Source organism: Phalacrocorax aristotelis, chromosome 8 (assembly GCF_949628215.1).
Source record: "Phalacrocorax aristotelis chromosome 8, bGulAri2.1, whole genome shotgun sequence".
Classification (NCBI taxonomy): Eukaryota; Metazoa; Chordata; class Aves; order Suliformes; family Phalacrocoracidae; genus Phalacrocorax; species Phalacrocorax aristotelis.
In genome coordinates, this window is record NC_134283.1 from 24,519,627 (window position 1) to 24,547,218 (window position 27,592).

The 27,592-nt window shown below is 57.1% G+C and overlaps 1 protein-coding gene across 3 annotated transcripts; it reads left to right on the plus strand.

The window, feature by feature from the left end:
- Positions 1–550: 550 nt before the first annotated feature.
- AFAP1L1 (actin filament associated protein 1 like 1) lies at positions 551–26,636 on the plus strand. Of its 3 annotated transcripts, none has more exons than XM_075102033.1 (20): positions 641–704; positions 13,319–13,413; positions 14,881–15,009; positions 15,569–15,652; positions 16,021–16,118; positions 16,282–16,393; positions 16,759–16,857; positions 17,547–17,758; positions 18,114–18,293; positions 19,002–19,088; positions 19,387–19,480; positions 19,628–19,780; positions 20,247–20,458; positions 20,886–21,031; positions 21,422–21,500; positions 21,634–21,748; positions 21,964–22,128; positions 22,357–22,535; positions 22,798–22,926; positions 25,444–26,636. In XM_075102033.1, exons 4-20 carry the CDS (start codon positions 15,577–15,579, stop codon positions 25,465–25,467), a joined length of 2,160 nt encoding a protein of 719 aa, XP_074958134.1. In that variant the 5' UTR covers positions 641–704; positions 13,319–13,413; positions 14,881–15,009; positions 15,569–15,576; the 3' UTR covers positions 25,468–26,636. The 3 variants fall into 3 exon arrangements, with proteins under 3 accessions (XP_074958135.1, XP_074958134.1, XP_074958133.1); XM_075102032.1 differs by having other exon boundaries at positions 654–704; positions 13,352–13,413; XM_075102034.1 differs by lacking the exon at positions 13,319–13,413 and having other exon boundaries at positions 551–704.
- The last annotated feature ends 956 nt before the right edge of the window (positions 26,637–27,592 follow it).

The window sequence follows — 27,592 nt, forward strand, 5'->3', positions numbered from 1 at the left end:
CCTTGCACACCCCACAAGTCTCCCACGCCCCTAAGGTCTTTGTTGGGGAGGGACAGTGATGGTGGCATGAGCACCACGGCCAGGCAGAGGCCGGGCACATGAGGGACACCAGTAGGGAGCAAATATGAAGGGGTTTGGGGGCAGGAGGGAGCAGGGACAGCACCAACGAAACAGAGTGAGGTGGGAAGGGGGGGGCTGTGCTTGCAGACTGGGTGTCTGGGTGGGGGAATTAGTTCTGGATCTTTGCCCAAACCGAAGTTGCCTAAACCAACAAGCCCCGTGGGCAGGCAGCAGGCAGGTGGGGATGGCCGCTCTGGACCCCCACCCTTCACGGGGGGGATCTCCAGGTGCTGCTGCTGGGGATACTGAATGCCCGGTGCGGGACAGCGCCTGGCGGGGGGCGGGGAGGGTGAAGGGGGAGAACCCCGGGACACCCTCGGCCGTGCAAGGGGGGTGGAGGGAGGTGGGTGCTGCAGGGCTGCACAGGGGTGTCACCAGCGCCGGGGGGGTCTGCCGGTGCCGTGCCGGGTGGGGCCGGTGCTCGGCGCTGCCGTGCACCGAGGGAGGGGCGGGCGAAGCCATTGGCCGCTCCGAAGCCGAGACCCGGCCCCGCCGGGCGGCCGCTACCGGCGACACTCGCCCGCCCGCGGCTGCCGGGGCGGCCGGTGCTCCCCGCGGCTCCGGAGCCATGGACCGCCTCAGCGGTAAGCGGGGACGGGACGGGACGGGACGGGACGGGACCGGCATCCCCTCCGCGCCCGGAACGGCGGGGACAGGGGATGCCCGTCCCGGTCCCCGGGTTCGCGCATCCCCTCCCAACCGAGCCGGTGCAGCTCACCGGATCGATGTGGGACCCTGCCCCCAGGGTGCCTTTGCCCCCCACCCGCGACACAAACTGGTACCAGTTTGCCTTTCCTGGTCAGATGGGCGAAAAGGCAGCAGCTTGTAAGCAAGCCTGTGGGGTGGAAGCACTTGTTAGGGGAAGTTATGCTCAGAGAAAGGGAGGTGACTGGTGTTTCTAGATGGAGCTGATCAGATCCAGAGAGTTTCCCCAGCTGGGGAAGATGCCGGTGGTCGTCTCGTAAAGCAGGGGAGGGCCTGATCCCCACCCTGCTGGGAAATGGCTGTGTTCCCACATGTGTGCGATTCCTGCCTGCAGCTTGTGGCATCAGGCTCATGTAGTTGTTAGGCTTTGATCTGTGACACGAATAAACCCGCCAGGGCTTTGGGCCAACTTTGCAGAGAAGGTCCTGGCTTTGCGCTGGGGCTGGAAGGTCCCTGGACAGGAGCAGAGGGAGGTTTTCAGGGGGATTGCCTCTTGCTGCTGCAGAATATGGCCTAGGGCTGCAGAGGAGGAGCAGGTGATGGCACGAGGGTCCTTGCCCTTGGAGGTAATGCAGCAGTTTCAGCCAAATATTATAATGGGGGGCCAGGGGCATTGTTCCAGCTCTGTGGGCTGGGACCACGCTAAAGTCCCAGGGCGGTTCAGGGAGTGCTGCATCTGCAGCTCTGGGTCAGCACCAGAAAGACCGAGGGTCAGGAGTTCCCCTTCTCAATGTAAAAGGATGGGGTGGTGTTTCCGCAGTGGAAACGCAGGATGAAGAATTTGACTCTTGGGCTGCAGCTTACAGGGTTAGTGCTCAGAGAGCAGTGTCAGTGCCCAGCAGCCTAAGAGGGGACAGAGATGGTGACAGGGACAGCCTTCCCCCATGGCTGCGTCTTGCCCTGCCTGCAAGCCAGGGAGGGTGGCTTTGCTGGCTCTGAAGGAGGATGCTGTTGCAGGAGGGGGAGTGTTGTGAAATGACAGATGATACCAGAGCTGTCCTTCAGGGTCCCTGAGGGCCTCACCAGTGGGGAGAGGGGAGAGCCGAGGGTCTTGGCTTCCCCATTCTCTTGCTGTGCGAGCTTGTGGGAGGCTGCCATGTTTACATCCCAGCCCAGCCCAAAAATCAAACCTGTGACCTCACCACAGGGAAGGGCAGGGGGTGCCTGGCACACTGCAGAAAGCACCCTAGAGCATTGTGGAGACAGGCCCAGGCACAGTGCAGCCACTCCACAGGCTTCCCCTGGGAGGGGGGAAGCTGCTCTGCTGTTTGATCCTCCTCACCCGTGCCTTCTATGGTAGCGGCAGCAGTGCTTTGAGTGCTTGTAATGAATTGCTGTTGGCACCTGGATGGCTCTTTGCTAATGTAAACCCCCTCCAGACCCTCCTGCTCATCACCCAGAGTCGCTGGATCCCTCTGGGGGCTGTGGCTCATGGAGGGAAGGTGTGGGGGCCTTGCCAGGTTACCCTCCCTAGTGCAAGGGGTGCTGGATCCAGCGGTGGGTAGGAGGTCTGTGCCCCATTCCCAGCCTCTGCCTGCTCTTCAGCAGCCCCTTTCTTCACCTGGAGCTCTGCTCAGCTCCTGACTTGCTCTTGCTTTATGATCCACCAGATGCTTCATCACTTCCCATGCTCCAGCTGAGCCTGCTGCCTTACCCAGCAGGCTGGGCAGCACCCAGTGCGGGGCTCAGCTCTACACCAGCACCTAACCTGGGAAATTGGTGCTGTAGGCTGTTTATGGAGTTGTTTCAGGATATGCTAATAGAGAAGTGCATGTATGCGTGATTTGAGAGGTGATCTGTACCAGGAGCCTTTGCTCTAGCAGGGCTGTGCTTGCACATAGCTCCTCCTCATTAGTGACTCTTTCCTGACCTTTTGTGCCACCAGAATTTAGGACCTGCACCAAAGTTATCTAGGGTCTAAATCCAGCAAAGCCAGCAGAGATGTGTCAGGGATAAACTTGGCTCCAGCTCGCCCGCAGGAATGGGGAGGCCATGGGGTTGGTGGGAGGGAGACTGGATCATTCCTGACCTGACGCCTGCAAGCTGGCAGCAGGAATCCCGCCCGCCCCGTGCACGTAGTCGCGCGGAAGGGGGTGCAGAGTGGGTGCGAAACATAGATCGGGCCAGCTGTTAGCATGCCAGGCAAGTGCCGAGCTCTCCCCCGCATTGCAGCCATTCCTTCTGCAGGAAACTCAGCTGCCCGGAGCCACCGCCTGTTCATAGCCAGGAGTGAGCGGTGAAGTGGGACCTTCCCCTGCCCAGCACATTGCAGGTTCCCTCTGCAGCAGGGGCTGCTGGAGGGGGGAAAGAGCGGGCTGCTGCCCTTACTGACTGCTGCGGGGGTAGCGTCCTCCAGCCAGAGACTCTGGGGACTGTCCTATCTGCCTGCGCTGTCTGGAAAACTTGCCTCTTTCCCGTGTTTGCTCTTGACCTGGAAATGCTGCTTTCCGGTGCATATGTGCAGCTCATGCAAGGCTGACACACTGTCTGCTATGGAGCAGCACTGAGTGCCAATGTGCCTGAAATCCTCTTGCCCACAGCTGGTGGGTGGTTCTTATCCCAGCCGAGGAAAAGTTTAAGGATTTTAAGAAGTTGTCTCATCCCAAATAGTAGGAAGGCATTTCAGGGGAGGACATGGAGTGAAAATGGAGCTTGAACCAAGATTTGCTTGTTGCTCAGTAGCCAAATAGCTTGCTGGGGACAGGAGATAACTATTTAGAAGAGCAGAGGCTTGAAGTGGTTTCTGGCATCCCAGGCCCATGTCCTAATCCCTTAACCCTTCGCTACACCAGGTACCTTCTAGTCTGGCACAGCTAAAGCTCTCTCCAGAGGAACACACATCTCCTCCTGTATATAAGGAACCTTCTTCTAGTGAAAATAAATGGCACAGCTGTCAGTCCTGCAAACTAGCTATTAAATGTCACTCTTCCAGGGAAGCAGCAGGACAGTTTAGTTGGAAACCTCCCAAGGAGCTCTGCATTGTCTCTGCCAGCCCTGCCCCACTGTGTGCAAACAAGGGGCTGACACCTCCTGCCAGGGCACCTGCAGGATGAATAGAGCAGGTCCTGCCACCCATAGGGAGGGCACCCATGGAGCCACGAACAGCCTGCCGTTCATCACCCTGCAGTGCTAAAAGCATCAGCATTTGGGGAGCTCAGGTTCCTCTGCAGACACTGTGCTGAGAATCTACAGCCTCCACAGTGGGGAAAGATGAAAATAACTTCTTTGGCCCTCCCTCCCGCAGGCTCCCCCCACGGCACGACTGCTGCAGCCCCTTCCATTTTTGCTCCTGATATGCCTCCCATTGCATCAAAGGCAGGCTCTGTGGCAGGCGAGGGAAAACACTGACATTTCGTAACAGTTTGGAATGAAAACAGATCTTTGCTTCAAGGGGTTTCCATGCTCAAAATACCTTTTTTGAAGTGGGTTTCATGAGCATGCGATCCTGGAAGTGATAGGAGGGAGCTCTGGCAGAGGCTGGTATGCTATGATTGCTGGCAATTAGCAGGAGATATATGAAGAGCAGCTTTGAAGAATGGCTTTGGCTTTCTTCTGTGTTTTTTTGAACATTAAACCCACTCAACTTGGTGATGGGGGAAAAGCCCCTTTTTGGCTCCTTGTCCAGTGGTTTCAGCCTCCCATTTTCACGTGGTCCCAGTGTCATTTTACACTTTGGGAAACCAAGGTTGTAAAGGACAGAGCCAGGAATAGAAGTTACATAGGAACAGGTTTGATAGCTGGCTTTTGTGTCCTGGAGTTAAAAGCCAATGCAGTGAACACTGTACAGAGCCATCATTAATAACCAGAGCAGTTGCATCTTCCCCTGTGCTTAAGCTTGCCAACTTTCCTGCTGGGATAAACTGGCTTTCCTGCCTCTCCACCCCTGCCCTGCAGGGGTTAACTGGGTAGGAAATGCTGTCGGCTGGTGGCCTTGCCTCTACACCTGATGCTCCCAGCAGAGCTGGGTAAGGGAAGGAAACGGAAGGGCTGTTCTCAGCTGAGAAAACACGCTTATCCTGCCCTCCGAGGGTCCTCCGGGGCAGCACGGCCCCGGCCCCTGAACACAGAGACCCGCTGCTGTGCCCTGCCTGCCCTGGCCTGTGAACATCGCTTTCCTGCAGGGACAGGGCTGAGGTGGCCACTGAGGGGACAGGGAGGACTTGTGCCCAGCTCAGCTCCCAAGCTCCTGGGCATCGCTGGGGTTGAGGCAGGGCTGCCCATGGATGCCTGCCAAAACAGGAGGCTGGCTGCTGGGCACTTGTCTCCCTCCCTCCCGACTCAGTGAGGGTAATTTCCCCCACAGGACGCCTGCGGTTTCTCATCCCACCACCTCTGAAACGAGGGCTCCTCATTGTGTGATGTGGCTGAAAGTATTTAGGCAAGCAGAGCTGGCTGGTGGCTAATCCACCAGCTCCTTCCTCCAAACCCCACGCCCTTCCTGCCCATACCCTTGCTGGGTGAGGGTCCCATACCCTCCTCTGCTTTTCAGGGTCCAGGCACAACTGTCTCGTGTCACCCTTCCTCCTAGAAAGATGTGTCAGCCCTGCCGGCCTCCCCACATCTCACTCCTGCAAGTCAGGTATTGCATCTGAGACATTTTGGATCTTGGCTTCAGGGAAAGGGGATGTACAGGGACATGGAGAGCAGCCTTTTGGGATGCAGAGATCTTTCCAACGGTGGGGCTGGGGAGTCCATTTTGGAGACTTGGGGGATGAAGGATGAACCCAGTCCTGGATAGTAATGTGGCCACGCCTGCCTGGGTGCAGGGCGGTAGGGAGGGCATGCCTGTGGGGGAGCAGTCATCAGCACTGGGGTGCTGAGTCAGTGAGTTTCCCACCATGGTGCCTTCAATTACCTGTAATTCCTGCTGTCCTGGAGGCTGACGTTTGGTGGAGATGACAGGCTGCTGAGAGGTGAGAGCTTCAGGTCCCCCCAGCTCCAAGCTGGAGGGGGCACAGGCAGGAAGGTGACACATGGGGAGGCTTTCTGGTGCTCTGCCCATCGCAGGGGTAGGCAAATGGCTGTGGCACTGGTCCTGGGGCCTTTCCTGGTGTCAGAAGCAAGCCCAGGCCAACCTGCTGCTCCCTGCACTGTCAAGTTTGTTTGGAAAAGGCCAACGCCAAAATTTTGGTTGACAAGAATACAGTTTATTCTGAGTTCTGACTAATCCTAACATCTCCCCTCTGCCTGAAGCTTGTTTTTTATACATTACTCAGCAGGTCTCACCCCTGCCTGACTATTCCTTTAAAAGGCATCCCAAACCTCTCTTTTTCATTCATTATTTAAATGTGTTCTCCAGCCAGCAACCTCTGAGCCCTGCTCCCAGGCTGGCCCAGCAGAGCATCCTGCCATGTGCCCACTGAGGCTGGCACTGAGTTTTGAAATGTCACCTGGAAACGCTGAATCTGGTCCATGCAGAGCTAATTGCATTGATTGAGCTGTGGCTGGAAATAATTTGTACCTGGGGTTGGGAGCCCCCTGGCGTTCAGGGGTCCAGGGCAGAGGCTGCCCGTGTGCTGACTGGGGGCATGAGCAGGGTTACCCAGTAATATCTCACCTGGGTGCTTTTATTTGCTCAGCTTCTTGCTGTGCTCAGCAGTAAGAGAGGGTGATCCACAACCTTCCCGTCCTCCTCTGGGGTGGGGGCAGCTGTAGTCTTTTCAGATTGGAGGGATAAAGTGTGCTTTTGGTGAGCTAACGCAAACCACTGCAGTCTTCTCCAGGAGGCAACGAAAGGGCTGCTAAGCTGTCAGTGGAGAGGAAACAGCCCCAGCAGCCACTGGAGAAGGAGTCCTGCTGCAGCACGGGGCACTGGAGCATCCTTATCTGCCTGGGTCACAGGAAGTGTTTGTGGGTGATTTAATCAGCCTGTTAATTATTACCTGTACTGCTTGTATGAAGCTGCTCTGCTTCAATGTGGGCTGCTGCCAGGCAGGACATACCCTGCAGCCCAACAAGGGCTGCACCAGGGTTTTCTTCCAGCAGTGATACCAGTTCAGAGAGCCTTGCCCCCTCCAAGGCCCCACGGCTCTGTTGGGGGCTCCCTGGTGAGATGACACCCCTCCAGGAGTCACTGCCCAAGGGGACTGGGGTACTAAGCAGAGCAGGCAGGGTGAGGATGCTGCAGCCCTCAGAGATTTTCCATCTGCAGCCATGCTTTGAGCATGGGCATGGCCAGGAGAGCCTCAACCCAGCTTGGGGCTTCACTGCAGGGCAGCACCCCTTCCTCTGGGCCATGCTGCAAGGGTTGTGCTGCCAGCATGGGTCTCGGTGGGAAAGGAACCACCATGATACCCTTGTTCTCCAGTTTCTCCTTTAATCCAGTTATAGAGAAGAGGCTTGACTGGCCCCACAGCAGTGAGTGATGGTTCCTGCAGTGTGTGAGCTGGCAGGGGCGTGAATGTGGGTGATAATCTTTGCCCTGTGCAAGCTCTGTCAGCCTGTAATTACACTTCTCTCTAGTCAGCGCTCCTGTTTTTATATGTAAAACTGTGGGGAGGTTGTGAAACTGTCTCTCCTGCAGCAAAGAGTGCACCGGGTTTGGGGTGTCTGGGGTCCTCTTCCTGCAGCCAATTCCCTTGTGCCCATTCTCTCGTCACTGTCTGGGTGCACTGGGCAGAGCACCAGGCCCAGCCATGCGCCGCAGCTCCCCTTGCTCTTCTTGGCTTTTTGCAGGACTCTGAGAAACTGCTTTGGCACAGAGAGCCAGGCTGAAGCAGGAGGGCTTGGGGAAAATGTGGCTGAGAGGGCAGATCTGCCGCTCAGGCCCGGATTGGACTTGGTGCTCGGCCAGTCTCTGCTGGAGTGGGTGAGCGGCTGAGAGCCAGGCCATGCAATAAGGCTTTCTGCAGAGCTATTTATACCTGGGAGATGAGCCGCTGCTGTCAAAGGCACTGGGCCAGATGCAGGACCCTTCACATGAGCACTGCTGAAAGTGGCTGAGCTGGCCATGCTGCTGGGGCTGTGCTGGGAAAGGAATCCCCCACACACCAAAGCTGCTGTCAACATTAGGGCGTGCATCTGGAGCAGATGGGGCCACAGATGAAGGAGGCTCAGCAAGCACAGCCAGGACAGCCTTCTTGCTATTTAACCTCTCCAGTTGCTCATCACCCCCTCTCCCAGAGCTGGAGTGGGATGGAGGGGCCCTGGGAACCCTGCAGGGTCCTTCATATAAGGAGAGAAGCCAGTGGGCAACTGTGTCAGGAGGGAGAGATGGCAAGGGACCTTCTGCCTTCTTGAGCAAGGAGGTTTCATGGTCATCTCCCAGGACTGATTTTCCAAGGTTATCAGCTAAGGATATTAGTTACTGTAAGGTCATGATGATGAGATCCCCAGGGGATGCTCATCCTTGCCCTGCCTGCTGCAGCCTGGCTTGGTGGGGTGCAGGGTGTGCTGTGGGGTGGTGGGGAGGCAGCAGGGAGGTGCCGGGAGTTTAGGAGACAGGTCAAAAGGTTTGAGCTCACGTTGTGCTCTGCAACCCTCAGGGATGCTGCAGCATCTGAGCTGGGAGCTGCTGCGAGAGCAGGAACTGCTGCTGGGGTCTTGGGGCTAACAGCAAGGGGGTTAATCATAGCAAGGTGTAGGAAGAGGCACTGGCTGGGCAGTTGGAGAGCCAGGGAGAGTGGGGGCCTCCCAGCCGTGCGGGAGCCAGCCCCAAGCACTCAGGCTCCTGCTGGCATTGTTGGATGCCGAGTCAGAGGCGCTCCCCCCATCCGCCCAACTCAAGGGGCCCTTGATTCCAGGGAGGAGATGATTCATATGCATCGAATGGCCCCTTAGCAGATCTTCCACTGTTAGGGGATGTTGTCAGAGCTCAAGTGTGATCACTAATGGTTGGCTTTTCTCTAAAAACTCTCCAGGCTGGAGCATGCCAAGTTGCTCTGTAGCTGTACAGACAGCCACCCTGGGAGGAGGAAGTACTTTCCAGGCCGGCATTCCTGGCCCCACCAGCCCATCCCAGTCATCCCTGTTTGCCCCACAAGCTACTGGTGATGGCTGGCCAGGAAGCTGAGCCTGGCTGGCAGGGATGCCTTGCTTGCCCCTGCTGCCTCCCTGGGGCTAAGCACTGCCCTTCTTCTGCCTGCTTGGCAGGGCACTCCTCCTGCCCACACCGGAGGAGCGGTGGCCGCAGGCAGGGTGCAAGTAGGCAGCTGTCTGTCCTCCTGTCTTCTGCACAAAGGAACAATTCTGGGAGCACTGTACCGCCCCCGCCAAGACACTTCCTCGCCAGCTGCATGCCTGCCTCCTCGCCATCGGAAAGAAACCTCTTTGGGAATGGGAACAGGAACTGCCCCGGGAGCTCAGCAAAGAGCTCAGGGGGCCACGGCCTTCCTCAAGGAGCAGTGGCAGGGAAAAGCTGTCCCTGCTGGGCTCAGAGGGGGCTGCCAACACCCACTTCAGGCATCACCCCTCCAGTGATGCCCACAGCCCATGCTGGGGCAGGAGGAGGCTGGGGCCAAGCAGCAAGGTATGGAGGCACATCCCAGCACCCGGGTGTCTCTTGCAGGTGGCTCAACATCAGCCCATGGAGAGGGCAAAGCAGTTTTTCTGCTGCAAGTAACTCCTCCGGCAGCACTGGGTCTGTTTGTCCCTGCAGGGGTCCTCCTGAGACTGGGCCATCTCTGCTGCCTTCACCAGTTGCTGGGGTAGCCCCTGGTTGTGTCCCCTTCCCTGGCCTACACCCCACATATTTATGGCATCCCAGGAGCTATAAATGTTTGTTTACTGCCAGTGGCGGCTCTGAACAACCCTGCACAGGCAGGCAGGCAGAGCGTCCCAGGGCCCTGCCAGTGCTAACAGGAAGGATTTATTTTTGCTTGGTTTTTATTTTAGCTACAAACAATGGCTGTCACTCCCAGCATCCGATTTTACTCCCCCACCTCCCTCGCCCCCGGCCTTCACCTGGCGTGGGAGGAAGCATGGCCAGGGACAGGCGGAGGACCCAAGAGAGCTGTGGCCGTGGGGCTGCCGGCACCTGAGCAGCCATGCGATGGGGGTCCCTGTGCATGTCCCTGCTGCAGCAGCCTCGCAGCATTTCAGTTCTGTGAAACAGCATCTCCCCTCCCCGGGGCTCTCTGTTGGGCTGTGGACCAGCTTTGTCTGGGGTGACAACCCCACACACATTGTCTTATCTCTCCCCCTGCAAAAGCTGGGGACTCTCTGTTGGGCTGTGGACAGGCTTTGCTTGGGGTGACAACTCCATGTGCATTGTCTTGTCTCTCCCCCTGCAAAAGCTGGGTCTGTACACTGGGAAACTCCTGCTTTGGCTTGGCCGGCGCCTTTTCCTCCTCTCTGCAGGTTGCTGGAACAAGACCTGATTTTTGCTCTTGTGATGGAGCAGAGGCCAGGGAGGGGGAGATGGGCTCTGCAGCTGCAGGCTGAGCCTGGACCCTTATCTCCACACTGTGGAAGCAGGTCCCTGAGCAGGGGGAGCACTCGCGGGGTCTAAAAATAAAGCAGGCCTGGGTGCAGGGTAGGGAGAGGTATAGGGTGCTGAAGGGGATGCAGCTCTTCTGCCAGCACTGTGCTTGGTGCTGCTTCTAGGGCAGATTTTAGCAGCAGAAGAAATAGTGCCCCATTGTCCTCAACAGCTGCAGCATTCTGCTGCTGGTCCCCCAGCTCACTCCATCCCAGCAGAGCTGCCCTGGGTCCCCTCTGCCCACCCAGCCCAAGTTAGCTAAAGCTAAAGCTGTCTGCTGCTGCGGCTCCTGGCCTTCCCAGGCTCAGAGACCTTGCTGACATCTCCTCATCAAGCTGCAAATGTGAAGAGGAGTGAGTTTGAGAGAGGGGAAGCTGGCGTCACTCCCTGTCCTGGGAGGCCTGTGGCCAAAGCCTGAGCCCAGTATAGTGGTGCAATCCTGCAGGATTTTGGTTGCAAGAGAAGCCCCAGAAGAAAGCAGCTGGTGAGAGCCATTTGTCAGAGGCAGGCACAAGGCTGGAGGTGTCCCACAAGCGAGGGGGTGGCTTGGTGGGTGGGGGATGCAGGGTCCCTTTTCAGCTGTGTCACCTGCTGAGCACCTGTGGCCACTCTTATGTCCTGCCACCTTCCCCCAGCAGCCCTTTGATATCTTGCCACCACCTCCATCCCCAGGCTCCACAGTTTCACACTGCAGTTTCACAAGAGCTCCCAAGGGCAGTGGTATTCACCGACACCAGTGCCCATGTGCCCACCCCCGGCACATGAGCCCAGTCCCCTGCCTGCTGTGGTGCAGGCACAAATGCAGGCTGGTGTGGGATCTGTGCTTGCTCCTGCTGGCTATTGCAGAAGTAATGTGCCAGTCCTTGCTCGCTGGGTGACCTCAGGTCTGTCACATCAGCACCCGCTGCCCTCCACACAGCAACCCTGGAGCAATCTCCCCTTGCTTCCTGCAGCCACCCCATTAGCCTTATTTAGGCTGGGATCCTAACAAGCGAAGGAAATTAATTCCTTCCCTTCCTCAGCTCAGTGGGCGACGCACCCTCCCGGGATCACAGGCCTCTTTGACTGCCCCCCCACCCCCAGCCTCGCCTTGTATTTCGGAGGATGTTTAACAAGGGAGATGGAGAGGACAGCTCAGCTGGGGGGAAACAAAGGCGCCTTCAGTGCTCACCCTGTGCTGTGCTTCGTGCGCCCCGGCTCAGAGCTGGCACTTGGGGCGTTGCTGATGAGCTCACCCGCCTGCCATGCCAGGAGACAAACCTTGCTTATCAGCCACTCTTGCTTCTCCTATGCAGGGGCGTCTCCTCGCTGCCCTCGCCATGCACACTGCCTGCTTTGTCACTGTTAATAAAAACCCGCTTGCCCTTTTGCCTTTGATTGGTCCAAAGGCTTGACACAAGAGCTGGTGGCTGTGATGGGAGATGTCATACACACAATGGGATGAGGATGCTGGTAAGCACCATGGCCTAGGCTTTGGTGTGCTGTAGGAAGCTGAGGTAGGGTGTGTGCATGGTCCCCATCTCCTCTGTGGGAACTCATGGCTGGCTGAGAGCCTGCTGAGCTGGGGCAGCAGGAAGATGGGTAAGTGTCCCCTTAGATGCTTGCAGGTCCTGGGTGGACAGGGGAGTATCTTGCTTTTTGTCCCAGCTAATTCCTTGCTAGCCCCATGCCCCACCAAGCCCTGCAGCTGTATCCTGGGCAAGGCAGGGGAGAGGATGTCTCACTTAGAGACCACAACTGCATTGTTGAGGAGAAGCCTGCTGCCATCCTAACTCTGCAGTGCTCTGTAAACACCCCAGGGAGGATCTACCTTTCTTTCCTCCCTTCCTGTCTCTGTGGAGGGACAATGAGAGGGCCATGAAGGCTGAGTGCTTACCCTTGCTCATCACACACGTGAGGCTCTTGCATAGCTGGAGCGTGTCCCTGCCCTGGGAGTTGCGTGTTGGAGGGGAGCAGTGAGCAGAGCATCAGCAGAACCTGGGTTCTGTGGCTGCCTGTCTGCTGGGGGGGTGTTTTTCTAGCTCAGGGAGCAGGAGCCCTGTTCCCCCTGTGGTTGTCCTCTCCTTCCCCAAGGGCTGGGGGATGCTGCCAGCTCACCAGGCTTGCTTGCCCCTTCTGGACCTGTGCTAAGGCATCTCCCCCTGCCTGTGGGCTACCTGTCCTGGTTTGACAAGGATGGGTGCTGGCAAAGCCACCCGTGCCAAAAGGGCTGTGGCTGCTGTTTAGCTTGGCGCTGGGGAGGGAGGAGGAAGCAGAAGGTCTGTGGAGATAGAAGCCCATTGGCATGGGTAGCAGGAAGAGGCTCGTGAGCAGCATCCTGCCTTGTGTCATGGGGAGGTGGTAATTTTCTGCCGGGCATGCTGTCTCCTTGCCTAAGGGCTTATCTTGACTGGCCGCTGATCCGCATCAACGCACTAGTGTTGGGTTCCCCTTCAGCCGAAAAGTTTTGAAACAGCAGTTGATTTTACTGCGGTGTCCCTGCTTTGGGCAGCAGGCCAGCCTGGTCCCGGAGGACTCACTCTGCTCTGGACTGTGGCTCATGGGGGTGGAAGGTGGGCACCCAAAATCCTGGGTCAAACCTATAGCAGACCAGTTTTGATGGGTGTTGGGCAGAGTGGATGCAGTGTTTGGACAGGGACCAGCAGAAGCTTATTAAAGGACATGAGTAACAAGGATCTCAGCAGCAGCAGCAGCACAGCATCCTGCCCCTCCCCTGTAAATGCCCCCTGTGTCAGCCCTCACTGCCACCTGGCTCTACTTTGCTGGGGCCCTTCCCCTGGCAAAGCCCGGAGTGGCAGCAGTGGGGATGGGTACAGGCCAGGCAGGGTATCCTTGATGCTCCATGCTGCTGGGGCACGTGTTCTCCCCTCCTTGCAATCTATCCCCACCAGTTGGCATGTCTGAGCTGCCTCTGCGGTCACCTCTGGCCTCTCCTCCTGTCCCTGGAGACCCAAAGCCCCAGCTGCACGCTGCCCCAGCTGTGCTGCGATGACTTTCGGTCGCTGCCAAGAGAAGGGATCCTGATCACGCTTGCACTGGAAGAAACAGCAGCTTTTTTTCTCCCGCCTTCTGTAGCCTCTGTCCCTGAGCTTGGCCTCTCCAATGCAGGCCATCTCTCACAGGCGCCGGACTCTGCAGGAGCTACCCTGGATGCCAGTGGAGCTGAGCGGGTGCGTAGTCCCGGGTGTAACGGGAGCTTGGCTGTTTTGTCTTACCCTGCTTGGAGGAGATAAGGCACAGGAAAAGACCTGGGATGAGGATGTCAGTGCACGCACAGAATTTGGTATGTGGGAGCTCATGAAAGATCTGGAGTCCAGAGCTTGCCTTGTTCAAGTCCTCCCAGTCCTTCCCATCCCTGGCCAACACATTTTCCCAAAGCTGTTGGTCAGCTGCTGCCAGCCTGTAAATACTGCTTTCAGTGATTAATTTTTTTTTGTAGCCTTGCTCTGATATGCAAACATCCAAGTGCTTTCTGGAGCCCTGCTGCATGGGCAACCCCACAGCTGCAGTGTGCTTTTGCGTCTTAAAAACTAGCCCATGAATCACGTCAAAGAGAAGAGCCACACTTTTGTGTGTTGTGCCTGTAATGGTGATTTGCAGCAAATTCTCTTTTCCTGCTTTTTGCTGGGCTCTCCCCATCTCTCCTGCCTGGTTCTGTCTGCTGGGATAATGCTGTGTTCAAGCGATGTGGCAGCCTGGGAGCTGGTAGGTGCTGGGATCTCACAGAGTGACGGAAAAGCGGATGAGCGGTGGCTTCTGGTGCGGTTCCTCTTTGCCAGGACTTAAGCTGCTCTGATCCTCTTGGCTGCCTCTGGGGCCATGTGTGTTGGACTGAGGCTCAGCTAACACAGAGCTGGGTGGGGAGAGTCCCTCCTGTGCTGCAGTCCCTGACCCCTGCCCTGGGCACCTTTCAGGCCACCTCTGTGGAGCAAGGACTGTCCCATGGGGCAGTGACACCATGCCTGGAGGGAAGAGTGAGGTGGCCTTGGAGTAGTGCAGATGAGCTGAGATGATACAGGGAAAGAGTGACAGCAGGGCAGAGGAGCTACTGGTGGTGAGCGTGGGGAGGAAGACTCTAGCCTGTGTATGGAGACCCTACGGAGGTGGCACTGGGCTAGAAGACTACACGGGTAGTCTGATCACAGAAGGGCAATATGAATGTCTCCCAGTAGGCGAGGGGTGGGAGGATGTCTCCCTGGGTGCCATTGCCAGGTGGCTCTTGAGGTGGCATCTAGGTTTCCTTTCCTTCCTTTCCTTCCTTTCGTCACCACCCAGTACCCATCACAGCAAGGGGGCACCAGCAGCAATGATATGCTGTCGGGTGGTCAAAGGTGTAGTTTTATCTCTGTGGAAAAATATGTGTGCTGACCCCTTTGATAGTGGCTCAGTAGCCCTGCAGAGCTGGTGTTGCTGTTCACAGGCTCAGCAGGCTGCATCCCAGCATCTGCGTGCAGGTGGAAGAGCTTGTGCATGGAAGGAGCATGTGTGCGCTTAGCAAACACTGCCTGAGCCATGCTGGCCCAGCTGGGAAAGACCCCCATCCCAGGGTCTTTCATACATTCCAGCCCCTTCTGCCTTGTCTCAACCCCAGCACCCTGGCACCACCCTGGCTGACAGGCTTTTTCCTGCTCCCCCAGTGCTGGACCAGCTCCTGCCAGAGCTCAGCGTCTTGCTCAAGCTGCTGGACCACGAGTACCTGAGTGCCACCACACAGGAGAAGAAGCTGGCTGTCTCCACCATCCTGCAGAAGCTGCAGCCACCTGCAGGTCTGTGTCCTGCTTCCATGGTGCCTGGTGGCTGTCCCCAGGGCCAGTGGGTATACCCGGCAGCTGCCCCAGGCCAAAACCCCAGTGGGGTAGGGAAAGCCATCTGCAGCACAGGGATGAGCTGCCTCTGTGCCCAGCGCCCAGCACCTGCTCAGCCCCCTTGGGGTGCTCTGCTTCCCGCTCTTGCTTCCCAGCTTCTCCCTTCCGGTGTCAGCCCAGCCGTGGCTGCAGGGGGCCTGCTTTTGGTGGAAACGCCACGTCACAGAGGTCTTCCTGCCACTGGTTTCTGCTGAGCGCAGGGGTTTCCGCAGGAAGGCCAGGAGGGCCATGCACCTGGGGCTTCACAGCCTTCCCACTTTCCTGCCCTCCTGGGGCAGGGGTGGCAGCAGCCCTGGGGGCTTCTCTGCTTTCTTGGCACCTGCTCCAGAGGAGCACCCCATGGCATGATGGGGTGGGCTGGCCTGTGTCTTTGGGTTGGTGTTTGTAGGGAGGAGGGGTGTCGGTGCTTGTCCCGGCCACCCTGCCCACCCCTGGGCTGAGAACATTGCCTTGCTCCCAGGGAAGCACATGGACTACATGTATGTCAACACAGCGTCCCTGAGCAATGGCACCAGCTTCGTGGAGTCACTCTTTGAGGAGTTTGGTATGTGTGGATGACCCAGACTGACACACCAGGGGTCATGCTGGGTGGGTGCAGTGCTGGCCCTGGGGTCCCTGCTGACGGCGGGAGCTCTTGGAGTGCCCTGGGTGAAAGCTGCATTCTTGTGCCTGGGGTAAGCACTGTCACGCCTGGTGCTTCCTCCTTTGAAGGTGCTTGGGGGCTGGTCATGGCAGGGTCCATGCACAACTCAGACCAGCTGTGTTTACCAGCACTGCCCACTGCCCATCTCCCAACACCCTCCCACTGAAGGACCATGGGTGCTTGCTTTGGGGGTCCCTGGAGGGCATGGCTGGGGAGGCCAGCTCCGGGGTTTCCTGCTCGCTTCACCCTCTCCGCTTACCCCCGGGCAGACTGTGACCTGCGGGATCTCCAAGACATGCAGGAGGAGGAGGGGGACACCGGTGATGGCATTGGCTTGGAGCTGGCGAGGAGCCAGACAGCAAAAACAGTAAGGCCCTGAATGCCCACCTGCAGGGTCTGCTCTGCACCTGCTCAGGGAGGTGGCGGTGACCAGGGCTGAGACCCCCTACTGTCCCTTACCACCAAGGTAGCTGGTGGGGCTTATGACCCTCTCCGCTGCCTGGCTAATGCCAGTGGTGTTTCTGCTGTAGGTTCCTGTGGACCCTGCTCCACCACTACCCACCACTCCTCCACCTGAGGATTACTATGAGGAAGCCCTGCCCCTGGGCCCTGGCAAGGCCCCCGAGTACATCACCTCCCACAGTGAGTCCCGCTCCTCATCAGGACAGCAGGAGGGCAGGGGGAGCCCCACAAGCTGCCTGCTGCATTCCCCCACCTGCCTGCCTGCTGGCAAAGCAGGCAGCCCTCAGCGGGCGCGGCTTGTCCTGTGGAAGGAAACATTGCCGCTCCCACTGGCATCACTCCTGTCCCACTTCCTTCCCATCCCACTGCCCTGTTATTGCAAGGAGTTGTTTGCTCTGGCTTAGCTGGGAAGGGGGTGATGGGGAGAAGTCGAAGCTACAGGAGGACCAATGCAGAGATACCCTGGCTGGCAGACTCACTGCTCGGAGCATCCCTGGGGGGAAACCAGGTGTAACAGCCCTAGCTGCCCTCTGCTTCCTCAACAGATAGCTCCAGCCCCCCCAACTCCATTGAGGATGGCTATTACGAGGATGCAGACAGCAACTACCCTGTCACCAGGATGAATGGGGAGCAAAAAAACTCCTGTAGGTATCCGGGTGCCCTCTCCGGGGAGGGGAGAACTTTGGCAAAGTCCAGCCCTGAGATGGCAGCTTGAGGGCTGGGCTGGGGGCTGGTGGAGTTAAGGCTGAAGGATCTCTCGGATGTCAGAGCCTGCTGGGCAAAAACAAGGAGCCTGGAGTGCTGTTTGTCTTGCAAGCCAGAGCCCTCACGCTGCGGAAAGGATGTAATCGGTGCTGTGTTTGTCACCAGCATGGGAAATGGGTGTCCCTGCCTACGCAGCTCTCGTGCCCTGCAGGATCTGCCTCTGCCATGGTGGAGCATAGCCAGGGCAGGGACATCGCTGCAGAGCCCTGCTCCTCCATGCCCGGGCAGAGGGCCAGCATGTGATCCTCTGTTGCAGGTAGAAGGTTTAATCCAGGCTTTCAATGTTTGAGGCTTCCAAAGAGATAAGCCAACCCAAGAGTTTGGATAGAAGCACCTGGGACTGGCATTTGGCCCACAACCATCCTGCCTGGTTTGGAAGGGAAAAGGAGACAGCTGGATCAAAACACTGCTGTTTTCAGGGGATTACATGGAGTCCATCCATTGCGGCACCCAGCCCAGTCTCTGTGCTGGAGCCCACTGGGCACAGGGAGCCCTGATGGTGTGTGAGCATGCCCAGCAGTCAGGGCCCCGGGGTGCCACTTGGGCTGACTCACCTGCTTCCTTCTAGACAATGACTCAGATGCAATGAGCAGCTCTTATGAGTCATATGATGAAGAGGAGGAGGAAGGGAAGGGCCAGCAGCTGACACATCAGTGGCCATCAGAGGAAGCATCCATGAACCTGGTGAAGGATTGCAGGATTTGCGCTTTCCTGTTGCGCAAGAAGCGCTTTGGACAGTGGGCCAAGCAGCTCACCATCATACGGGACAGCAAACTGCTGGTGAGCCCAGAGCTGGTGGGGGACAGAAACCCACTGCTGGGTTGGGAGGGAGGTCGGGTCCAGGCCGAAGAAAGGTAGCACTATCCAGGCCAAGACCCTGCCCCAAGGCTGTGACTGCCCTGCAGAGCACGTGGTGGGGCTGCCCTCACTTCTCCTGCGAGCAAATGGAGGGCTCCCCTCTTTTGGGACCCTGTGGAGTGAGAGGGCACCCCACAGCCCTCCGCCACCAAGGCTGTTGGGGAGACTGAGCCACCTCCATCTGCTCCACCTGAGAGGGACCCCAGCACTGCCTGGCATGGCAGTGGGACAGGCAGGTTTTGGCCAAGCCTTGAGTGGTTCCCTTTGCTTCCTCTAGTGCTACAAAAGCTCCAAGGACCAGCAGCCGCATGTGGAGGTGCCCCTGGGGACCTGCAATGTCATCTATGTCCCCAAGGACAGGCGGCGCAAGAAGCATGAGCTGCGGTTCTCGCTGCCAGGGGCTGAAGCACTGGTCCTGGCCGTGCAGAGCAAGGAGCAGGCTGAGGAGTGGCTGAAGGTATCATGGCTAGACCTGCTGCTTCGCTCAGGGGGCCACAGACTCCTCTTGGCATCCTCCCTGGCTGAGGTGGGGAGGGGGCTGCCCTAGGAAAGCTCTTGCCCTGCTGGAAGGGGAAGGGGCTTTACTCCTGTCTCTTATCGGCTGGGGGGTGGGCTGGCCAGTCAATCCCCAGAGCCTGGGAGTCTCCGGAGCTGATAGCCCCTGTGAGGTGGGGATGTTTGCACTCCCCCTCCTCTTCCCATGGCCCTTTCCTGCCTTTGTTCAGGGGCAGGAGGCAGGGGCTGCGGGTAGGAAAGGAGTATCTGCGCACACTCCAAACCCAGCTGTTACCCCAGTTGTGGGAGAAAAGGGTCATTTTACATGCCCTGGGCAAGCCACGCTGTGCCTGCCTGTAAAACACGGGGGCATGAGGTATCCTGTGCTGGCAGGATGACAGCTTGGCACCCAAGTCCCTCACCTCTGAGATTTCCAAAAATCTGACAAAATCTGCAAAACTGGTTGCAGTTTTCAAGGGGTCAAGGTGTGTGCAATCCCCCAGGCAAGCTGGGCTTGTGCCCCAAGCAGGGCTTGCTGTCCTGTCCCGCAGAGGCCAGAACCTCTCTCCCCATGGTTCAGCTGGCAGCAAGACAGGAGCATGCTGAGCCAGGAAAAGTAGCCCTGGCCCTCGGGTCTGTTTTGAGTGACTGCTGGGGGATGTCTCTGCAGGTGATAAAGGAAGCCAGCAGTCTGGCAGTGGGCGGGGTGGAAGCCCCCACCTCTCCGGTGATGCCGTGCAAGATGGACCTGGATAAGGTGATGGTTTCTAACCACACTGGTGAGGTGGTGCATGGGGCTGCTGCAGCCAAGCCTGGGGAACGTGGGGCCAGGGGAGCATCAAGCTCCTGGCACTGTGCGAGGAGTCCTTCCCATCCTTGCAGCAGCTCTGTGGGGCTTATGGGGCTCCACGCTGCTGGGGAAGGAGAACGGGGCTCCCCTGACACTGGGAGACATCCCAGCCCTGCACGGGAGGGACAAAGGGCCAATAGTGGCAGTTGTTGGGGCTGTGCAGGGGGACGCTGCTGACATGGTGCCTGCTCCACTTCCCCTGCAGCGGCTGTCACAGGAGAAGCATACCTCCGACTCAGACAGTGTGGCCATGGGTGAGAATGGCTCCCCAGCAGCCCGCAGAGAGCCTGGTGAGCAAGGTATGGCCCCTGCACCCAGCCAGGAGGGCTGTCCCCCCAGCCCGGGGGGGCAGCTGTGTGCACCACAGCTGGGGATCCTCCTCTCCCAGTGAGGGGGGATGCTGTGACACGTGCCATGGGCACACAGCTACCCTGTCCTCCTTCCAGGGAAAGGCAAAAAGAGCGGCTTGGCTGACCTGAAGGGCTCAATGAGCCGGGCGGCAGGGAAGAAGATCACAAGAATCATCAGCTTCTCCAAGAAAAAGCCTTCCCCTGAGGACACACAGACCTCCTCCACCGAGGAGGACATCCCCTCCTGTGGTTAGTGCGGCTGGGGGTAGAGACAGGGCTCAGCTCGCAAGGGGCTGGGAGCAGTGGGAAGCTGGCATCCTTCCCCCCGCCTGGCCATATGGGGGACAGGCAGGGGTTAAAGGAGCAGTGGGATGGGGACAAGGTCACCAAGCTGCTGGAGGGCCGTGACACTGCCTCAGGCTATGAAATGGTGCTTGGTCCCAGCTCTGCAAATTCCTGTGGTGTGTGGGGAGGGGACGAGGGGTCACTCCTGTCCTCCCAGAAAAAGGACTTGGGTGACTGTGTGGCACTGAGCTGGCACCTCACCTGGGTCCAGGGGTCCCAGCTGGCTCTTTGTGGGGAAATTGAGGCACAGAAGGACCAAATGAGTAGGGAGCCATGCCATAATCTCTGGGCAGCCCTGTCTTAATAAAGCATGCCAAAAGTCTGGCTGAGCAGGCACTGAGACCCTTCCCTTGGCCCTGCCACCTCCTAGGGTATCTCAGTGTCCTGGTTAACCAGTGCTGGAAGGAGCGCTGGTGTCGCCTGAAGGGCAACACCCTCTACTTCCACAAGGACCGCACCGACCTGCGCACCCACGTGAACACCATCGTGCTCCAGGGCTGCGAGGTGGTTCCGGGTCTGGGCCCCAAACACCCCTTCGCTTTCCGCATCCTTCGCAATGGGCAGGAGGTGGCAGCGCTGGAGGTGAGCATGCAGTGGGGCAGGCATGGTGTACCTGTCCTGTGAGGAGGGGGTTGCCAAGCTGGGGGAGCATCTCCTGTGATGATTAATGCTTGCATGCAAGCGGTGCCTTGTTTTCCCCTGCTCTGCATGTTAAGGAAGACCAGGGCATCGTTTGGGAGAGGTAGGGCAGCCACACAGGTATTTGCAGGCTGGAGGCAGGGAGGAGGCTGGCAGGGCTGAAGCAGGCAAGTTTCAGGGAGTGACAGAGGGTTTGGGACTGGGGCCTCCTGCACGTGCCTGCATGCTTTCTCGTTGACTCTCCTAAGTCTTGCTCACACACTTTGTGTCAGAGAACCCTTCTCCACAGAGGGCCTTTGCATTGGAAAGCAGGAGCAAGAGCGAGGGTCATGAGCTGGGCATGTACCCCAACCCTTTCTCTCTCCTGCAGGCAAGTTGCTCTGAAGACCTGGGCCGCTGGCTGGGTCTCCTCTTGGTGGAGACAGGCTCACAGACAGCACCAGAGGCCTTGCACTATGACTACGTGGACGTGGAGACTATTGCCAACATAGTGACAGCTGTGAGGCACTCCTACCTGTAAGGATGTCCTCCTGCTGCGCCATGGCTGGGAAGGGGCTGTGCCAGGGGCAGAGTGTTGGGTTGGGCATGGTGATCCTCAGCCCTGCGTGTTCCCTGGAAAAGGCACAGGGTGGGACACAGTTTGTGCTGTGATCTCGGGAAGAGTTGGTGTCCCAGGGGTTGGCAGTTCCCGAAGCAGTGCAGTTTCCCTCAGGCAAGATGGAAAGTGAAGGTGTTTCATCAACGCTGATGAAGGACTTAAAGGATATGTGTGGTAGGGTAGGGTAGGGTAGAGTGCTCGTGAGCGAAGCTGGGAGAGCAATGCAGAAAGCCCCCTGAGATGGCAGGGCTCGCTGGGGGGCTGGCAGGGATGTCCTGGAAAGGAAGACCCCATCCCTCCTCCTGCAGGTGGGCCAGCTCATCCCAGGACCACCGACCAGATGCCTCCCGCGTGGTGTACGATGAAGTCCCCTATGAGAAGGTTCAGGTGAGTGTGGCTCAGGGGCTCACCCTCTGCTGTCACTGTGGCTGGGCTCCAGAAGATGCCCCAGGGACCCCTGGCCAGGCCATGATGGCCCTGCGGGTGTTTCAGCATGTTCTACCTCCCATCCATGCCACAGGCCAAGGAGGAGCCGGGACGGCTGGCAGGAGCCCAGGTGAAGCGCCATGCCTCCTCCTGTAGCGAGAAGTCACGGCGCGTGGATCCACAAGTCAAAGTGAAGAGACATGCGTCAAGTGAGTGGGGGCCCTTGGCCACAAACCTCAGTGGGGGGACCCTGGCGAGTGCAGCAGGATGCAGTTCCCCCAAGGGGGTCTGTGGCCAGGCTGAGACTGGCCAGCTTCAGCAGACAGGTGATGGGTGGTTGCGCTGCGCCAGCTCAGCGGGACTGTGGTGGGATCAGTGCAGCCAGGGCGAGAGCCTTCATGACAGGATCTCCTTGTGCATGCAGATGCCAACCAGTACAGGTACGGGAAGAACAGGGCTGAGGAAGATGCCCGCCAATTTCTGACTGAGAAAGAGAAGCTGGAGAAGGAGAAAGCATTGATCCGCAGCGAGTTAGTGTTGCTGCGGAAAGAGAAGCGAGAGCTGCGGGAAGCCATGAAGGGCAGCACAGGTAGGTTGGTGCCATCCGAGTGCTGCAGCTGAGGATGCTTGAAGGCACTCAGGTATGGGGGGGAAGGCTGCAGAGCCAGGGTGGGATGGGGATGCTGGGCTGGCAGTGACATTGTGGCCTGTGAGTAGAGCTGGCTGCAGCATGCTGCTGGGCTGGCAGCCCCATCTAGCGTCCCTATCCAGGAGGATGGGTAGCTTTGTGCTGAGCTAGGCACGCTTGTGCAAGCAGGGTCAAAGCTGCAGGACCTAGAGCAGCAGGTGGCGGTGCTGGAGGAGCAGTGTCGGCAGAAGGAGGAACAACGTGTTGACCTGGAGCTCAAGCTGACTGAAGTGAAGGAGCAGCTGAAACAGTCACTGGCAGGAGGGCCAGCCCTGGGGCTGGCTGTGACCAGCAAGGCTGAAAATGTGGTATGCACCCCTTCTTCCTCACTCTGGCAGCTCTGGTTTCCCGCAGTAACTGTGCCTGGGGTAGCAGGGAGAGCAGCATGTGGGGAAGAAGGCACATCCCTGCTGCTTTGTCCCATTGTGGACAGAGGTGGGAAGCAAAGCGTCAATTAGGTTTGGCCACATCAGTTTTGACCTCATGACAGTGTGCCTTTTTTCCACCCTGGCTGCCCCTGCTCCCTGGGTCTCCTAAATGCTCCTCCTTCTTGCTCCCCCTTTTTCACAGGAAGCTACAAACAAGCCAAATGGGAGCCCCCATGAGCACCTGGTCCCTGTTAACTGTGCAGCCGAGCTGAGGAAGAGAAGTCCCTCCATCCTCCCTGCCAACAAGGGAAATGTGCTGCGGAAGGCCAAGGTCCTACTTCACTCCCCCTGTCCTCCCCACCCCCAGAGGAAATCTAACCCTTCGTCTCATCTCCCTTCCTTGACCATGAAATTTGGAGATCAGGAATGTTCCCTACTCCAAAAAAAATGCATACTGCCAGGCTTTCCTGCTACCAGGCTGTCCCAGCTCAGCAGCACTTGCTGCTGGCATGAGCCCAGCTTACAGGAAGATTTGGGAGGTGCAGGGCTGGGTGGGCACAGAGGAGAGCATCATAGAATCATAGAATAGTTTGGGTGGGAAGGGACCTTTAAAGGTCTTACAGTCCAGCCCCCTGCAATCAACAGGGACATCTTCAACTAGGTCAACTAGGTTGGGTTGCTCAAAGCTCTTTCCAACCATGAATATTTCCAGGGATGGGGCATTTACCACCTCTCTGGGCAACCTGTTCCAGTGTTTCACCACCCTCTTTGTAAAAAATTTCTTCCTTATATCTAGTGTAAATCTACCCTCTTTCAGCTTAAAATCATTCTCCCTTGTCCTGTCGCAACAGGGCCTGCTAAAAAGTTTGTCCCCATCTTTCTTATGGGTCCCCTTTAACTACTGAAAGGCTGCAATAAGGTCTCCTCAGAACCTTCTCTTCTCCAGACTGAACAATACCAACTCTCTCAGCCTGTCTTCATAGGAGAGGTGTTCCATCCCCCTGATCATTTTTATGGCCCACCTCTGGACCTGCTCCAACAGTTCCATATCTTTCCTGTGTTGAAGGTTCAGAGCTGAACACAGTACTGCAGGGGTGGTCTCACCAGAGTGGAGTAGAGGGGCAGAATCACCTCCCGTGACCCGCTGGCCACCCTTTTTTGATGCAGCCCAGGCTTTGTGGGCTGCAAGCACACATTGCTGGGTCATGTCCAGCTTTTCATCCACCAGTACCCCCAAGTCCTTCTCTACGAGGCTCCACAAGCCTGTACGAGAGGTTGCCCTGACCCAGGTGCAGGACCTTGCACTTGGCCTTGCTGAACCTCATGATGATCACACAGGCCCACTCCTCAAGCTTGTCCAGGTCATTCTGGATGGCATCCTGTCCCTCGGGTGTGTTAACCGCACCACTCAGTTTGGTGTCATCTGCAAACGTGCTGACGGTGTGCTCGATCCTGCAATCTCTGTCATTGATGAAGATATTAAACAGTGCTGGTCCCAATACAGACCCCTGAAGGACGCCACTTGTCACTGATCTCCATCTGGATATTGAGCTGTTGACCACTACCCTCTGGATGTAATCATCCAACCAATTTCTCGTCCACTGAACAGTCCACCCATCAAATCCATCTCCCTCCAATTTAGAGAGAAGGAAGTTGTAGGCCTTATAGGAGTCCAGATATATGACATCTGTAGCTCTTCCCTCGTCCACTAATGTAGTCACTCCATCGTAGAAGGCCACTAGGGTGGTCACCTCTCTTACAGTGAGAGGGATGTTGACGTTGCTCCCCCAGTCTCCATCTTGCAGTCTGTCCACCCAAGGGGTGTAGGAAGAGAGGTTGCCAGTGAAGACTGAGGCAAAAAAATTGTTGAGTACCTCGGCCTTCTCCTCATCCGTTGTTACCAGTTTGCCAGTCTTGCTTATCAGGGGGGTGTGCTTTCTCTGACCTTCCTTTTCTGGCTGATGTACCCATAGAAGTCCTTCTTAGTATTCTTTGCATCCCTTGCCAAGTTCAGGTCTGTCCATGCTTTGGCCTTCCTGACCCCATCCCTACACAACCAGGCAGCATCGCTATACTCTTCCCAGGATACCTGTCCCTGCTTCCACTGCGCATGCATTTCCTTCTTGCCCATTCATCTGACCAGCAGGTCTTGACTCATCCATGCCAGTCTCTTCCCTTCCTTGCCTGATTTCTTACACCTGGGGATCAAGAACTCTCGGGGCCTATGGAAAATGCCTTTAAAGATCTGCCAGCTCTGTTCTGTTCCCTTGTCCCTGAGGGCAGTTTCCCAGGGGGTACTACTGACCAGTTCCTTGAACAGCTGGAATTTTGCTTTCCTAAAATTCAGGGTCCTGACTTTACTCTTTGCCTGACCCATATCCCTCAGGACTGTGAACTCCACCAGTGCGTGATCACTGCAGCCCAGGCTTCCTCCAGTCTTAACATCACCTATTAGCTCACTGTGTTGGTGACCACCAGGTCCAGTATGGCATCCCTTCTGGTAGGGCTTTCTGTTACCTGGCTTAAGAAGTTATCCTTAATGCACTCCAGGAGTCTCCTGGATGGCCTACAGCTCACCGTGCTACTTTTCCAGCAGATGTCAGGGTAGTTGAAGTCCCCCAGCAGGATGAGAACCTGCAAGCACGATGCCTCCTGTAGCTGGAGTAAGAAGGCTTTGTTATTAGCCTCCCCTTGATCAGGCCCTCCCCTGGGGCAGCAGTGACCCCAGGGTCTGAAGATGCTGAGGTGGGCCAAAGCCCCCAGTAGGGAAGGAGGTCCTCAAAGGGCTCAGTGCTCTCTTCTCCAATGATGTCTCCTCATCCCCTGCATTTTTTTCCTTTCTCTGCAGGAATGGGAAAAGAAGCAGACTTAAGCCAGGCTGCAGGAACACCTGCTGAGCCCCACCGGACACTGGGGCTCACGGAGGAGCTACAAGCCCCCTTTCTCCGAGGCACCAGGAGGGTGCTGGGAAGGCATGGCGGGGGAAAGAGACACCCTCCCATGCCCCACCACTGTGGCACCGTCTGTCTCGTTGGCAACACTATAAACCATGGGGAAAGGGGTGGGAGGGGGATTTGGGAGGTGGGTGGGGAAGGGGAGTCTTTTGTGAATCAGGGTCACATACTACTGGGAAACCCATCTCTGGGGGAAGCCAGGAGTTTGGCACAAGGTGTGTGTGCCCATGGTGGTGCATAAGGAAGGACGGGAGAGCGTGGGGGCTGGGCTCCAATTTACCAGCATCAACGTGTGCCACCCTGGGGATGCTGGAAGCCACGCTAACACTTTCCAAAGCGACCACAGACTCGTTGGGGATTTTTGGCTGCCTCAGTGTTGGGTTCATGAGCTGGTCAGGACTGGACACTTCAGAGATGCCAATCATTTGCCCTGCTCACTGCGCTCACAGCTCCGCAGGGTCTCATCTCAGGGTTCCTCATGTCTCAAGCTCACTGTGCCTCAACCAAGTGCCCTTGTCCAATATTTCCTTCTTGTCCTCCACACAGTAAGGGTAAAGGCACACTGGCTTCCCTTGGGAATGAACAAAGCTCAAGTGTCAGCATTTGAAAGCAAATTAACAGTGGATAGATTTCAACCTTGCTAAAAGCTTAGAAGTGCTGCAAAGGGCTGAGGCTGGAGGCAGCCCAGCACTCTCTGCCCTAGCCCCATGCCAGCTTTTGGGGGAGCGGGAAAGGGGAGGGCAACAGCACATTCACACTATTGCTGCTGCAGTCAGACACAGTTTGCCAAGGCATGTGGTCAAAATGGAGTGAAGGGAAGTTTAAAAACTAAAAAAAGAAAGATGCTTTCAAATGAAGGGATTGGAACAGAAAAGAGAAATAGAGGAGGGTCCTTTAGCACAGGCAGAAAAAAGGGACAGTAATAAAAAGGAAAGACCCAGGCTTTTGTGCTGGGAACAAGGGAGCAGGCCCATCACCCACTGCTCATGCTAACAACTGCCATGATTAACTTTTGGGTCTCGCTTTTTCAAAGTTCTCTTTTTGGTAACTAGGTAAGCAGCTTTTAATAAAAACATTGGCACTGGCATGCCCCTTCCCCTGGCTGCAGGGTGTGTGGCAGGTAAACTACTCCTGCTCATAGTGAAATGGGCCAGGAGGTGTCTGGGGCAGGCTTGACATCCCTGCAGCAGTGGCTGACAGGGCTGGCAGGCTGGGTGAATCTTGTAGACCACATTAGTGACTGCGCTTAGCTCACAGCCACGAGCTTAGCTATCTGCTGCCCAGGCTGGATGGGCTCCCCACCTCCCAGGGATGAGATGCAGGAAAGCTCTGTTCCTGGCTGTACTCGTCCTCTTCTCGGTTACAGCTTCCCTGTTCTGGTTGTCACTGCTTCTGTTTCCTCTGGAACCTGGAGCCACACCATCCCATTTCACTTTAGAAATGGGTAAAAACCATCTCCTCAAAGTGTCACCTCTCTCACTAAAGAAATGGGGGCCCTGCACTGGTTCTTCATCCAGGGAGAAATGGAGCTGGACCACCATAGCCCGTGAAAGCATATCATGGAGTCATAGAATGGCTTGAGCTGGAAGGGACCGTAAGGATCATCTAGTTCCAACTCCCTGCCATGGGCAGGGACACCTTCCACTAGACCAGGCTGCTCAAAGCCCCATCCAACCTGACTTTGTACACTGCCAGGGGTGGGGCACCCAAAGTTCTCTGGGCAACCTGTTCCGGTGCCTCACCACCCTCACAGTGAAGAATTTCTCCCCAACATCTAATCTAAATCTACCTTCTGTTTAAAACCATTATCCCACATCCTATCACTGCACTCCCTGACAAAGAAACCCTCCTCACTTTTTCTGTGGGGTCCCTCGTGGAGTTAGTCCTCAGTTAAAAGGCACACCCGGCCAAGGTTTTGAGTTTGCCGGTTTTTTAATGTTTTTTCACCATGAAGTAAGAAACACCATTTCCTCCACTCCAGACCTGCCTGCTGGCCCCAGCCTCTCTCAGTCTTTATTGAACAAGAGGTGTGGCCTGGCGCGT